The sequence below is a fragment of the Apteryx mantelli genome, chromosome 1 (assembly GCF_036417845.1).
Source record: "Apteryx mantelli isolate bAptMan1 chromosome 1, bAptMan1.hap1, whole genome shotgun sequence".
NCBI lineage: Eukaryota > Metazoa > Chordata > Aves > Apterygiformes > Apterygidae > Apteryx > Apteryx mantelli.
This window is the reverse complement of record NC_089978.1, coordinates 153,247,429-153,261,591: the sequence shown is the minus strand read 5'-3', so window position 1 is coordinate 153,261,591 and position 14,163 is coordinate 153,247,429. Positions and strand designations below refer to the sequence as shown.

Here is a 14,163-nt window from a genome sequence, read left to right as displayed (position 1 = left end):
ATTATGAGGTGAGCTGCCATTTGCCTTTAACCTGGCACAAAACCCCCCAGTCTTGATGTGGATTGTGTAAAAGCTTTGCTTTCTGTGGTCACTTTTGCTGGTCCTTTGTGGGTAACAAGCCCACCCTCATACTGGCCATGGTCATAAAGAGGGAGAGAGTAACTCCTACGCAACCTGACCAAACTCCATACAGGGCTTTGCAAATTGGCCCTGAACTGGATTCCAGCCTTAACTGGTGCACAAAATGGCATATGGCAGTAATTGCCTGACCTGGAAACATTATGCTGAGGGTTATACCACTTCTGACCCAAAGCACAGTGTTATGCTCTGCTATGCTATGTGAATTTACTAGTTCAGGTCCCTGTTGGGTCAGGTATCTCTTTACAGCACTTCATTATCTGTTGCAGTCACATCCTAAGTAAAAAGATGCATCTGGCATCCTTCATAGAGGAAATGAGATGACTTAGCAGCCACCCTACCGATCCCCCATTATCCCCCATCCAACATGAGTACTAAGTGTTGCAGTTACACCACTGTAATGTCATCTGTAGTTTGCTAAGGGGACATGAGGGACAAAAGACAACTCTGCACTGAAATGAGACATACTTACTGCAATGATGTTGACAAAGTCATTTTCTCCCAGGGTATCTAAAATAGTGGTGATGGTGTGTTTGGCAATGGTCATCCGCAGGCCCTTCATACTCCCACTGACGTCCACAATAATTACAATATCTTTGGGAGAGGTAGCTGCTTGGATATACCTTTATAAGAAGAGGAATACGCTGAAGCAGGGTGAACACAAACCCCAGTATAACATGTACCACAAGTGCAGCTATCCAGCAGGGTTGAGCTGGGGATCTGATGTGGTATCCAATGCAGAAAAGTGTGAGATTGGGGCAGGGCCCTACCTTGTTGCCCCACCAACCCCAGTGTCTCATTTTCTGCATTGACAAGCATTGGGCCTGCTGCAGACATATGTCCAGATACCGCTGAGAGTGACAACTGCTAAACCGGCCTTTAGACATGTTGAGCAGACTGAATAAATGCCACAAATTCCTGGAGTCTGAACAGCCCAACCCTCTGGTCATAGAATTATGAGGAGAATGGGACAGAGGAAGGATACATCTGCGATAATTTCCATTTGGTATATACTAATGCCTGTCTCTCTGCCCAGCCAGAGAAAGCTGGGACTTCAGGTGACAAGCCAGACTCTCTAACCTGGTATTGCCTTAGTTCATGTACCCCTCAGCTCTCCCAGGAACAGCGTGGGGCAGCAGCTACTGATCAGCTGCCTCACCAAGGTGTCACCAGGCAAGGTCTGTTCCCTTGCCATTTTGCTACCTGTTTTCCAGAGTAGGGAAGAGGCTGGAAAAGAGGGAGCAGAAAAGTGCTTTGACCAAGTTTCTCCAAAACTCTTACCAGCCACGATTCCTGCAGTCGAAGGAGATGACTCCATTCTCATCTGGTAACCATTTTATTCCTGAAGGGAGCAGCAAAGGGAGCAATCAACACACAGAAACAGGCATCTGCTCCCTGTTCCCCAGGCACCAGCACTTCTGTTATTCACTGCTGAGATCCTGCGGGGTCACGCAAGTCTGGCCAGCAGTAGCAATGGCCGTTCTGCAGAAATACCAGAACTGCATGGTCTTTGGCAGTTCTCAGAAAACTGTTAATTAAATTTCTATTCAAAAATATACTTAGATATTGGCTGGTACCTGTAAAATCTATTCAAATCTGGGGAGCAGTTGCACTTAATTTAAGCTTTCTGCCATTTTGATGTAGTTCTCAACAACATCTTTTCTCCTTAAGGAGAAGAAAAGGATAAGCATAAAAAAAGCAGCGGAGATGGGGACATGTCCCTGATTCTCTACTAAAGGCTCTGTCACTGTCATCTCTATTTTCCCCTTCTACAGCATGTAACAGGTCACACAAGGGCACAAGAGCCATCTGACAGAGGGGGGACAAGGCCAAGTTACAGCTGCAGAGGATCTTGGGGGCTCTTCCAAGCATGGATCCTCCCTCTTGCTCCATAACCTTGCATGCCACTCACAGCTGGTGAGGGGAGAGCAAGTCAGGCTGCTCAGCTGCATCTGGCACGTGTGGTCTTGGAGACAGAGAGAGGCTGTGATGCTGTAGCTGCAGCTAAAAATCACAGGAGAATGAGACTGGAAGCTGTTGTGCTACTTCCAAAGCCAGTCTGAGGTATTTGAAGACCCTGTCATGGTATTTTGTGAGCTTTTTAGAGGGCAGTCTGCCTGAAGCACACCTCAGCAAGCAGACTCCTCTGGAGTCACAAGTGCAACGTATCTGGGAGGCTGATCCACATAAGAAATAAGGGTTTATGTCTACCATGGATGCTCTTCCTTTGCCTAAGTGGCAGAGGTATGTGCATCAAGTCTTTCTGTTCACTGCACACGACCCTTCATGGGGCATGTTATCTCCAAGCTTCCCAGACTGGGATCTTTCACAGCACATTCCCCTTCCTGCAATGCTCATGCTTTGAGCTGGAAGAGCTGAGCAGATATTTCCTCTTTTACCTGGGTAAAGCCTGAAGAACCCAGTGGAGCTGCCAAAGTACTGCCAGGTCAGTGTGGGGTCCCTTTCAAAATTGTCCACGAAAATAGGATTCAAAGCTTCTGACATGTAAACTCCATTCAGAATGTCAGGGTCTGCAGGGAAAAAACAGGAAGTGGGGAAAAAAGCATGCAAAAGAGGGGAGGAAGCCCCCCACCTCAGATGGAGGAGGGAGATGGGGACAAAGAGCCCTGGAAAGACTCAGGGCCTTGTCCAAAAGTCATTCCTTGTGCTCTGCACAAAGTCATGCTCCCTTACTAGGGTCACTTGCCTCAAAATGACACCTATGCCCTTGGTACAGCTTTCCAAGAGACACTGTAAAGGGAATTGATTGCATCATTCAAGCTAATCCTGGAGGTCAGCTCACCACTGGCAACTGCAGGTGATCTCAGCTTGGTCATATGCTATCCCCATTTCTCTTTCTGGGCTTGTCTACCCCCGGGCATTACGGGGCTCTGAAAAACTCACAACAGCCAGCACTGTGCAGTATACAACCAGCACAACATACAGACACAGCTGACCTGTTACCTAAGATGGCATGTGCGGCTGTTATAAGGCAACTGCCTGGCACAGCATTAAGAGGAGCAGCCTTTCTACAAAGTTTTTAAATTTATGCTGGTTCCCAAACCTCTACAGGACACATTGTAGTATGACGCAGTTCCCTAAGACAGAGGAGCCCTATGGTTTACATGCCATTTCTTTCTCTTTTTCCCTCATGTTTCTTTGATTCTGTTCTTCTCTTGCCTTCCCTTTCCATTTCTTCCCCAAGCCTGAGCTGTTCTCACTTGCCCCTGAACTCATCAGAATCAATATAAAGTTGCAAACTTGCATGAACTCATAGGAGGCCATGTATCTGTAACACCTGATGTTGACTCAGTGCCTCAGGAGATCAAACGGAGCAGCAGCAATAGGATAAAGAAATTATAGGAAAGTGGTCGTCATAGGATTAACTGCATTAAAGCTGAACAGGATGAGGCCATGACCCACCACTTCCTGTTCAGTCACTTTACGAAAGGCAGCTTTAGTCAAAATAGGGGCAAAATTGAATTGCGGCTCCCCGGTGGTGAAGCTAAAGTAACTCATGCAGGAAGGGGAGCCAGAAGAGCTGCAGAGAGTGAGCCTTGGTGCTCCTGCTGACATTTGCTAGAGAGGGAGTGAGTACTCCCAGGCATTGTACAGACAAGAAATCAGCTAGCTGGGCAGTGCCTCTCCCCTCCAGCAGAGAGAAAGGTCTACGGCTGCCTCTTGCAGCAGCCATTTGGCCACCTCTGTGTGCCACTGTAGGCAACAGCCCACTTTGTTCACCTGCAGCCAGCTCTGCTGGTGGTAAAACTGATAATTTTCAAATTTATCTTCAGCTCAGTAGTACACATCAATCCTAAATCCAGCAGCAAAACTAAGCCAAACAGTGTTAGTGATCATCATTTCAACCCAAATCATCCCAGGCCCCACAGACATCACAAGGGTCAGAGTTGTCTCAGATGAAGGGCCAAGGGGCGGTTGCTGACAAGACAGATGGCTGCTCAAATTATCTGGACTCCTGTGGTTTTGAAACCTAAGTCAGGCTGTGTTTGACCAGAGTGGGAGAATTCCATATCAAAAGTCTAGGAATCACATCGATCTTTCTTTGTGCACAAAATTTTAGTGTCTAGGGCTGTCAGACCAGATGAAATTAATTTAAAATTGTGAGAGAAATAAAAATCCCTCTATTGTCCCCCTAAATAATGTAGCAGTTGTGAGCACAATCATCAATGCCTGCCCTCTCTGGTCCTGAAGCTTGTAAATGAGCTCAGTCTATGAGAGAAGTAATGGAGCTTTTTTTTTGCCAAAATGTTTACAAGAAGAAGAACTGATGGACAGGCTGGCAAAGAGCCACTTCAGGCAGCTTCAAATGTTGACAGAAAAGAGCAGCAACCTAAAGGCAATTGTCATCAGGTGCCTCGGCCTCCAGAAGAAACAAGCAGCGTGCTGGCCTGCCAAAGATGGGCCAGTTTCTGGTGTGTAGCTGTAGCTGTGTGAATGTGCAAGGAGGAGAGGACACAGACCAGGCATGAAAGAGGCTGTGTGAGCCTCAGTGCTTGCCTTGGCTCCTGCAACTGCCAAAGGCTTGCTGAGAACAGAAAACAGCCCAGAATAGCCATGTCCCAATAGCAGCTGTGAATTAACCCCCCACAATAAACTCACTGGGAATTAGGAGTGTCCTCATGAGACATTAGAGCCTCATAACACAAAGGTACGTGAGCTCTAACTTCTCTGTTGAAATCAGTGAGATCTTTGGCACCCAAAGGCCCTGATGGATCTGGCCCTTTGTGCAGAGTAGCTATATCCGGTAAATTCACATCACAGTTCATTTCACTGCTTCTTTGGTTTGGTAGATGAACCCTGCGAGACTACACTGCCTACTTCAGACAGAGGACTGTCCACCATTAGAGGTCTTCCAAGAATGTATTATACCAAAGCCCTGTCACAGTAGCAGACTGCAACAGTCTTGACTGTGACTTGGGACAGTACCCTTCCAGCTCTATTTTCTATTCTGTCAGCTGTCTTTCTCTTTTGTCCCATCCTTCCTTTCAGTATTATTACTACTTGATAGCTTCCATAGCCGCTGACTAGTAGTGAGAAAGTAGAGTCCAGCAGAGTCCATTACCTTTGTTGTAGACATTAGTGGGGAGCTGGATATCACTATATGTTGTGTTCACCAGTAGATTATTGAAATGCTCGTTTGGCTCCAAAATAAATTCATCTCCAAGTTCCACATAATTATCATTCTCATCCTTCTCATTAATCAGGAGAGAGTTGTAGTAATCAAACTGTTGATGAAGACAATGGAAAAAAGAAAGGCAGCAAGAGAGAGAATAAGACAGATTATTATCAGTACTGCCTGAAAAAAAAACATTAAAATATAAAAAGGAGACATCTGGAGAATTTGGGCTTCGAATCAGGTCAATATGAGCAGCAAAGGAGAGCCATTATCAACTGAAAAGTGGTAAGCTACCCAAATGATGGTTTCTGTCCAATTTCTCACTGTCAGGTGCCCACATGTGATAGAGCAACATCATAACTGGCATCAGTACTCATTCAGATTGGAAGCCCCTGAAGAGCCACTTAGAGCAAAGGAACATGGTGACAGATCCTCATGGTTCCTCAGCTCAGAGGTATTTAAGTGTCTGTGTGTCTGGCTCCTGGGTTTTGCTATAGGGTGTGCTGATTCTGAGCTTACTTGCCCTGTTTCTATATCTATCACCTACTGGAGTAACTCCTGATGCAAATGCAACTAGGATTATCCCCTTGCTGTGCCACTCCAAGCAGCAGGAGCTCATCAAGAGCAAAGGATAGAGCAGAAGGTGCTCAAAGACAAGGCAGTTACCCTCCCTGTAAAGGCCATTCAGGGTTTAGTATGTACCAACCCTTTGGCGTCTCCAGGACTCTCCCCCTCAGTTAACAGATGCTTTAAAAGTGATTTTGTGTACTTTATTTCAGGTCAGAGGTTACTGAAGGATATATATTCAAGTACTAAAAGTACTTAGGGGGTGTGAACTGTGTGTGTGAACACAAGGTAATGTGCCTTGCTTTACCCATAACCCTTACTGTGGATGCAGCTGACTTAACCAATGACTGTAACATGACTCTTAAAGAGGTAGGAGAGGTGAAGTTAATATCTAGCTCGATTTCAAGAAGCATTTTCATTCCCACCTTTTCACCAGCATAGACAGGAATACTTGCAGGGGTTGCTTGTACTTCCACTAGGCTCCCTGTGCTTGTACTGCCAATAATGGACTTCATTAATCAGTTTTCAGTTCTGTTCCTTTCACCAACAATAACCCCATAGCGCTGCTACAAACAATTATTAACAGAAAGCCAGTTATCCAGACTGTATGGACAGCATCAAACTTTCACTTAATTGGGAATCCTGACAAGTGGGTGCCTGCATGGTAGAGAAAAGATGATGGGAGTTGGTGAGAAAGATGGTGGGAGACTCAGCTCATTGGATTAATAGTTTGCTGTGGATATTTGTCATATCTTAGGTCTGACCTTTGCAAACAGCATCCTCCTCATTGCTCGTACACACTCAATTTTTAGCCCATTTTCCAGTCAAGTAACCCACAGAACACCAGCTAATTTGCACTAGCACATTACATGGATAATGACAGCTGGTATGCATAATGACAACTTACTGGTATGCAGTAAGAGTAATATCTGTAACAACACACAAGCCACTGCTTTCCTAAATCCTTCCCATCCTTGATCCAAAGGGTCTCATCACCTTTTCTAAGGAGGGGAGAATTGAGCGCTAATTCCCCATGAGGATTGCAGCAGCTGCTTACCCAGCTCCCAGGTGCTAATCCTTATCCCTTTTGAGGGGCTTCAGGACCTTCAAAGTACTGGAAATGCCCAAGCAGCAGCCTAATGCTATAGCCGCTTTGAAGCCTGATGTTTCATGGTTAACTTGCTTCTCTAGCCATTTCCAGTTGAGCATTAAGAAGCTGGGTTTGTGGTGTAACATGCCAATATAGGAAGGAGGGAACAGTTCTAATTATCTGTCATACTGTCTTCCCCCCTGCCAAAATCCCAGTCTCACCTGCTGTGCATGCATCCCTCCCATTTTTGTAGGATGGCAAGGCAAGGAGGTCTAGGTCAGCATTACTAGGCTTGGGACCTGCCAAAGGAGTCACTTAGACTACTTTCTAGTAAGACAAGCCGAGGGCCCTGAAAACAAGGAAACTCCTAACCTGTCTACGAGCCTGAGGTGAGTGGGTCCTGTCTTTTGGCTAGTCTCTCTGAGGGTATGGGCCATATTTTGTCACTGACAGGTATAAACTTACCTCCAGTGAGGAGTTGTATTCATGGTTCAGATCTGCATCTTCTGCTGCCTCCACCAACCTCTAATGCAAACACAAAGAAAGATGAGGGGTGCTGTGGGAAGCACACAAGAAGCTTTTACAGCAGCATCAGTTATTCCCTGACCACACTTAGTGAGAGAACAGCAACCACCTCCATCCACACAACACAAAGTCACAGGGGCTATAAACTTTCTTCCTTCCCTCTTTTTCTGCTGGCCTGTCATTCTGTCCTCCAACTTTACAACCTGGAAGACACTCACAGCTATTTCTTTCAGAGTATGTTCACGCCTACTTACTCCAGAGTCCGTAATAATCTCCTGAGCAATCATAGACATCACAGGACATACACATACAAACAGACACATGTCCATTTAAAGAAAAAACAGCCAGAGATTTCATCTCATTTTCCAGGGGCCCTTCCAAAAAACCATGGGAAAGGCATTTCAAACCAAGCCTGCTGTCAATACCTTGTCAAAGAAACAGGCCTTGTGGGAGTATCAATCTGCTATTGTTACTGAGACAAAAGACCACAATTTTATTTCTTACAGGGCTCAGTGACGCCATGGCCATTTATACACTTTTGCCATTTATGGAAGCCAAAATAATCACTGGTATTCTCCAGTCTGATGTTTCAGGGCACTAATTCTCACTTTGTACGGACTGGGAAGGAATGCAGCCAAACATGTACAAGTTTTCAGAGTTCCACAATTAGTGGCAGTCTCAGCAAAACTACTTTTTTGGTGCTTCACAACGGATAAGGCAATCCAAACTCTGGGAAAGTCTGGCTATGAATTTGATGTTATGGGCCAAAGCCCTGAGTCTAAACATGCCCAAATTTAGCTTTGAGATTCAAATGACGTGTTTCTGGATCGTTTTTACATATTAAATGCTTTAAGCTGTCAGGGCTCTGACTACAGAAACATGCTTCTAAATATAAGGGAGTATGTTAGATCCTTGGATGCAAGAAGAGGGGCCATAACGATTACCTGCTCTGATCTCCAATACAGAAACAGTTAAAGAATATTTGTCACCTCCTCCGCGTTTCCCCAGGTACACAGCTGGAAATCCAAGTGCGTTACTTGCAGCTCATGTTCATGAGTTTTCCCCTGAGCCACACACAGAGCTGAAGCAAGCTACTAGTCTTCAATGACCAGAGTGCATTATGTACAGATGAACTTTATTTTCATTTGTATGAGGCTTTTCTGTTTAAACAATTATAGAGTTAAACCTCCTTCTCCCAAAAGAGCGTTCATTCCCTCATATTTATTTCTAGATTTTGTTTTTTTACTTATTTCTTACTCTAGGCTAAGGGAGAAACCAGTATTCCCTTGTCTGTATGCCCACAGCCTTCCACCAGTGTCTACTTAAAGCTCAGAAGCCAGCTGCACCAGCAGGCTTTTGGTGGGGTGAGGAAGCCCTTGTGTGACCTCTACGCCCACACAACTCTGGCACAGGAGGGGAGCCAGCACCTGCTGCTCTGGGGCCAGCAGAAGGGGCCTTCCTTCCTAGAGCCCCATGGTCATACCTCAACAGCTTCGACCTTCCTGCGGAGCATGCTCTCCATCTGCTCTGAGAACTTCTTCACCAGCTCCAAGCCGTCCACCTCTTTAATCTTCAGTGTTGGCTCCACATCTTTGTATTTCTACCCGATGGAAAGGAGAAAATCCTGCTGAGCAGGAGGCTCACAAGGAAAGGGGTTAATCTATTATCGCTATTCTCTTTGGTGAAGAGAGATGTGTTGAGAGGAATGGCCCAGTTTATTTCCTCCTCTTGTCTTTGTGCTGCCTCCCTTTTCACCCCATAATTTGGGCACCTGCAGATAACCTGCCATAACACTGGTGCCTGAAAATCAGGGTAAAAAAAATAGAAGGCCAGCTTTCAAAAATCTAAAGTGTGTTGTGCTTACATCAGTAATAACATTATATGCATCAGAGACCTGAAACTGAATCAGCCACAGGGACAGATTTACTTAGGGCAGAGGGAGCTGTGTGCTGTCATTACATTGCCCTCCATGTCATACACGCCCTGGGGCACTGGTGGGACGGTCACACTAGTGAGCGTCCTTTCCTTCCACAGCACCATCATATCTGTAGCATATCTTGTCAGTTCTCCAGCAAGATGGGTCAGCGGGCTGCTCAGTGCTTTAGGCAAGAGATTGCCAAGGAAAAGTCAGGGAGACAGGAACCATGCTATTTATTCAGAACACATGAGCATATTTTGGCCAGGAGCAGTGCAGAGGTGACTCCGAACAACTAGGAACTGCAAGCATGGCAGAGATGCAGCAATGAGGAGGGTCCAATAGCTTTAGAGTTGGCCAGGTTTTTCTGACTGTTTCATATAATCTAGGCATTTAAAGCCTGAGAGTACTCCCAAACTGGGTAATTATAATCTGCCTCCCTAAGCCTGATCTTTTAAGATTGGATGCAATGGCCTTTATTTCTTCTCAAAAAATCCCAAAGCAGATCGAGATAGGCAGAAAGAAAGGGAAAAAACAAAAATAAAAAGCCCAAAAAAACTGCAGAAGGAGACAAAGTGATTAACCTATTTCAAAAAAGACGGAGCCTTATCTCCCTGGCAATGAGTGTTCCCTGGAAGTGCAAAGACAAGTGATTAGATTTCCCTGGTCCCTCATCATCATTTCTCTCTGCAGCACATACACATCCCCTCCATCCTGATGCAGGAAATTTATTCCATCCTATAAGTTTTGTCATGTTCCCTTCTTCTATCAGCACCACAGCAATCTCAGCCAGGGCTGTACTTCTCGCCCTGGTACAAAAGGAGGTTAAAGGGTACAGGACAGCAGGGGCTTTACTGACACTCCTGAATGAGAAGAAAGTGGGAGGGAGTTTGCATGTCCTTAGGGTGAGCAAGTGAAGCTCGTTTTGTTCAAGAAGCTCATTGATCATTAGGGAAGGCGGCTGAGCATATGCGGAGGCAGAAATGCCTTGAGGATGGGGCAGGCTGAGTAGGTCAGGCAGAAATAGAAGCAGCATCCAGCCTGCAGCAGACGTGGCAGGGAGGCTGCTCCTTCTGCCTGATGTGATTAACAGCAAAGGTTTTACTGGATTAAAGACACCAGACCTTGCATCCACTCTGCTGCAGCCGGGTAGCAGGAATGGATGGGGGAGAGGGAAGGGCTGAGCACAAAGGTTAGTGCAACCATGCTGCCAAATGAGATGTGTAACAACCCCCCCCCCCACCCCCACAGAGGGCCCTGGCTGATGACGAGACCACAGCACACATCCCAGCTGCTGCCTGTCCCATTTAGCTCCATGTCATGGTGTTGTCAGAAGGGAAGTGATCTCTGCCACGCTACACTTTCATCAGGCCCTCCTCAGGGGGGAGGGTAATCTCTCCTGGGAAAGCTACTGAGGGGGGCAAACCGCACTAGCAAGCACACTCTTTACAAAGTGACCTACTATCGGTTACTTTGGGTCATATCTTGAATTAGAAAGAATTGGGCTTTTTACATCTCAATTATTTTATGTGCCTTTGACACATTGACAAGTACAGGTTAACAGGGTAAAAGTAATCAGGAGCAATCAAGAGCAGCCTGCTAATGTCATGCTCGCATCTGAGCTCTGGGAACTAGCCAGAGCTGGGAAAACACCGCAAAATAACTCTCTGCAAAATTTTAGCTGGCTAGTTCAGGGAATACACCAAGTTGGAGCTCAGATCCCCTTTGAGCTTGTTTCCTACAAATGATCCAGCACACCATTTTGTATCTGTATTCCTGCCACTAAAGTCATCTGCTATTAATGAATACATATCGCAAGAGTTCCTCAAGGTAGGCAACAAAGTAATACTTGTGACTTCAATACCGGATACCATGGCTGAAAGTACTGGGTAGATGTCAAGACAGGTTCTTGTCGTCAACTGAGATTAACCAGCACAACCCAAGTTCAGCACTCAGGTTATCAAATCTTTAGAATTTACAGTATGGGAATCACCTATAGGCTTAGAAAAACTGGCTGATATGATCTGGTATTGAAAAGAGACTAAACCTTCACGGGCTGCTTGTGAACTTGTGAACTTAAAAATTTTCTCACATTCATCAGGTACTTTACTCTCTTAAAACAGTAGGAACAATTCATTAAGATTCCCCTTCAACAGGGAAGGGGGTGGTGATTTAAAAGCAGAAGACCCAGAATTCAGTATCCTACATTTCATCTGTGAACAGAGATATGGATATGTCACCAAATACATTTTCTTGTTCCCACCTCCACGAAATTTAGCCCATTGAAGTACACAGTGTTGCATTACCCACTGCTAGTGAAACTATATTAAGAGTGTGAAAGACAATTCATTCCATCCTCACCCAGAAAAATGTCTCGACTCCAGTTATTTAATTTGTCTGTGCTTCACCATATATTTATTTGTAGTGCTTTCTAGTAATTACATAGCTGGAGCCAAACCCTGCTGTCCTTTCTCAGTCCTATCCACCACTGAAGGCAATTGGGACCTCAGCTACAAAAGGAAGTAGGAAGTAATTCTGAAATATTTATCACATGGCATTAACTCAGTAGAGCAAAACTAAAATCACTGAAGCCAACTGGTGTTTTTTTCACTTGCAGGGAAGTCCTGAGAAGCCCAGAAACACGTGAGATCTTCTCAGTACGGCTGTGGTCTGCAGCCCCAGACCCCAGGAGGGTGCCTTTGGTAGCTGCCTAGGCAACAACAGCAAGAGGACTATGGCAAACAAACCAAATGAGCCACAGGCCACCAATTTCTGTTCACCAGCTCTGTGGGATGTTACCACCCTTCTAACTCAGCCTTTCACACAGCCCCTTCGCTCCAGCTGTATTGCCCTCAGCAGTCCTAGACCACTTAGCATTTTAGTACAAATCCATCATCACTGATCTAAGCTACTATGCCAGACTGGTGAGCGAGCTCGCCTTGGTACCCGGCTTCGTAATATTCAGTGGAATACAATGAATGCTTCAGTCATAATGCAAAGCAGCTCTTAAGCTTTTGCTACGTCTATGAGGTTTGATTTGATGATATACCAACTGCTTGGGGACTAAGAGCCACCTCGGGGCTTTCTTAATGCTCTCCAGTCTGGGGGAGAACCTGCCCTTCTAGATTCAAGAGATGTCTACTGATTCACTGGCTCTCTAGGAGAAATACAATCCAGGAGGAAAACTAAACATTTGGGTTCACAACATGCTATTTCGTTTCTTTTGGAAAAAAAGAAAAAAAAAAACATATCCCCAAACAAACCCAAAGTCAAAGGAAACACATTAAAAATTAATAAAATAGAAGGTTTACAGGCACAGCATTCAAATAACTGAAAAAATATGGCTGTCAGAGCAGCAATAAGTTAGTTACTTCATACCTATTAGGCAAAAGGAGAACATGAGGTCAAATGTGAAATGTACTCAGTTTGAATTTTCTCAAAGTCAGTGTGCCCACTGACTTCAGCAAACAAACATAGAGGGAAGAATCTGAGTACAACCCTCAACATTTCATTCCCTACCCTTGTACTGCTCTGCCTATACTAGCACACAAAGAGAAATATACCACGTGAAAAAGAGGCCATGGCCCCAAATTCAAAAAGCAAATGGGGAACACGCATGCTTGGGTTTCTAGACTTTGGAGCATTTAGCTCCCCAGGCATGACTCACTTGTGTGTGTGTGCTGGTGCACTGATCTACATAAAGCCATTTGGGGTCTGCCAAGAGACATCTCAAGGGGCATGAAAATGTTACCCATTAATAAGAAATTTGCCTGCAGTGCTCTAAGTGACAGGGAACTAGATAGAGACCTCCAGGACAGTCCTTGGTTTAAGCAGCTTGTTTGTGAGAAGGTGGCAGACCCAGTGCTTGCCAGGGAAATTGAGGCTGAGGGACAGACTGAAGAAATGGGTGACAGCTGTTCTTCCCCTCTTTCCACAATTCCAGGAAAACAGGGGGAACTGAAAGGGTTTAAGAAGGTGGACTTGAGGGGTAAAAGGCAAACCTAATTTGATAAAAACTGCTAAAGTATGACCACCTTCAGTAAAGTCAGGGCTGGAGAAGACATGCATTTAGGAGATGACTCTTTGCTGGAGAGCATAAACAGAGCCAGGCTGGATCAAGCCCATCTAACCTGTCTGCTGGAAGTGGTGACAGTGACTCACTGAAGAACATTTCCTCTGAGTCATGGGTGACGCTGCATCTCACTTAGTGATGCCCAGAGTCTGCACAAAGCACAATCCCTCTGTGCTACATCCAGGCTCCATCATGTGCGAGACCAAAGCAGACACCTTCCCCTCTCCATCAGGTAAATTGTGAGGACCTGAGCTGGGTCAGGCAAGTGTGATTGTTTTTTAAGGGCAAAAGGTCTGTCAGGTCACCAGGAAAATAAAGCTTTCCCTTGAATTATCTCAGCACGAATACTAGATTGGGTTTGATTAGATTCAGGCTTCTTTTGGGTCAGAAATCAATTTTCTTTGCTTCTAGTGAATTATATCAAAAGCCCTGGCAGTTGTGAATTTTTGTTGAAGAGTTGGATGTCATGACTGTTGTTCTTAGTGGTACTGTAAGTATCATTTAGAGGACCCATATAGCCCCTCTCCCAAAGGGATTAAGATTCAAGCAGACAAAACATTTAGTGTGGACAGAAGGAGGTGAAATGACTGGGTACAATGTCTCCAGAGAGCAAAAACACCACAGCTATCTTGACACCCACCTCAGTGCCACAGTTGCTTTCCCTGGCCTCTGCTGTTGCCTTTCATGAAGCTAGTATTTTCAAGCTAAATCCTTTTCTC

At 45.3% G+C, this 14,163-nt stretch overlaps 1 protein-coding gene across 1 annotated transcript in view; it reads right to left on the bottom strand.

The window, feature by feature from the left end:
* The window catches only part of CACNA2D4 (calcium voltage-gated channel auxiliary subunit alpha2delta 4), a 136,087-nt gene that overhangs the window by 114,400 nt on the left and 7,524 nt on the right, over window positions 1-14,163 (bottom strand). Inside the window, exons 3-8 of the mRNA XM_067307017.1 lie at window positions 8,941-9,057; window positions 7,398-7,457; window positions 5,222-5,384; window positions 2,538-2,669; window positions 1,420-1,480; window positions 611-761 (exon numbers count right to left, since the gene is read on the bottom strand). Coding sequence (XP_067163118.1) covers window positions 611-761; window positions 1,420-1,480; window positions 2,538-2,669; window positions 5,222-5,384; window positions 7,398-7,457; window positions 8,941-9,057 — 684 coding nt within the window. The remainder of the gene's footprint in view (window positions 1-610; window positions 762-1,419; window positions 1,481-2,537; window positions 2,670-5,221; window positions 5,385-7,397; window positions 7,458-8,940; window positions 9,058-14,163) is intronic.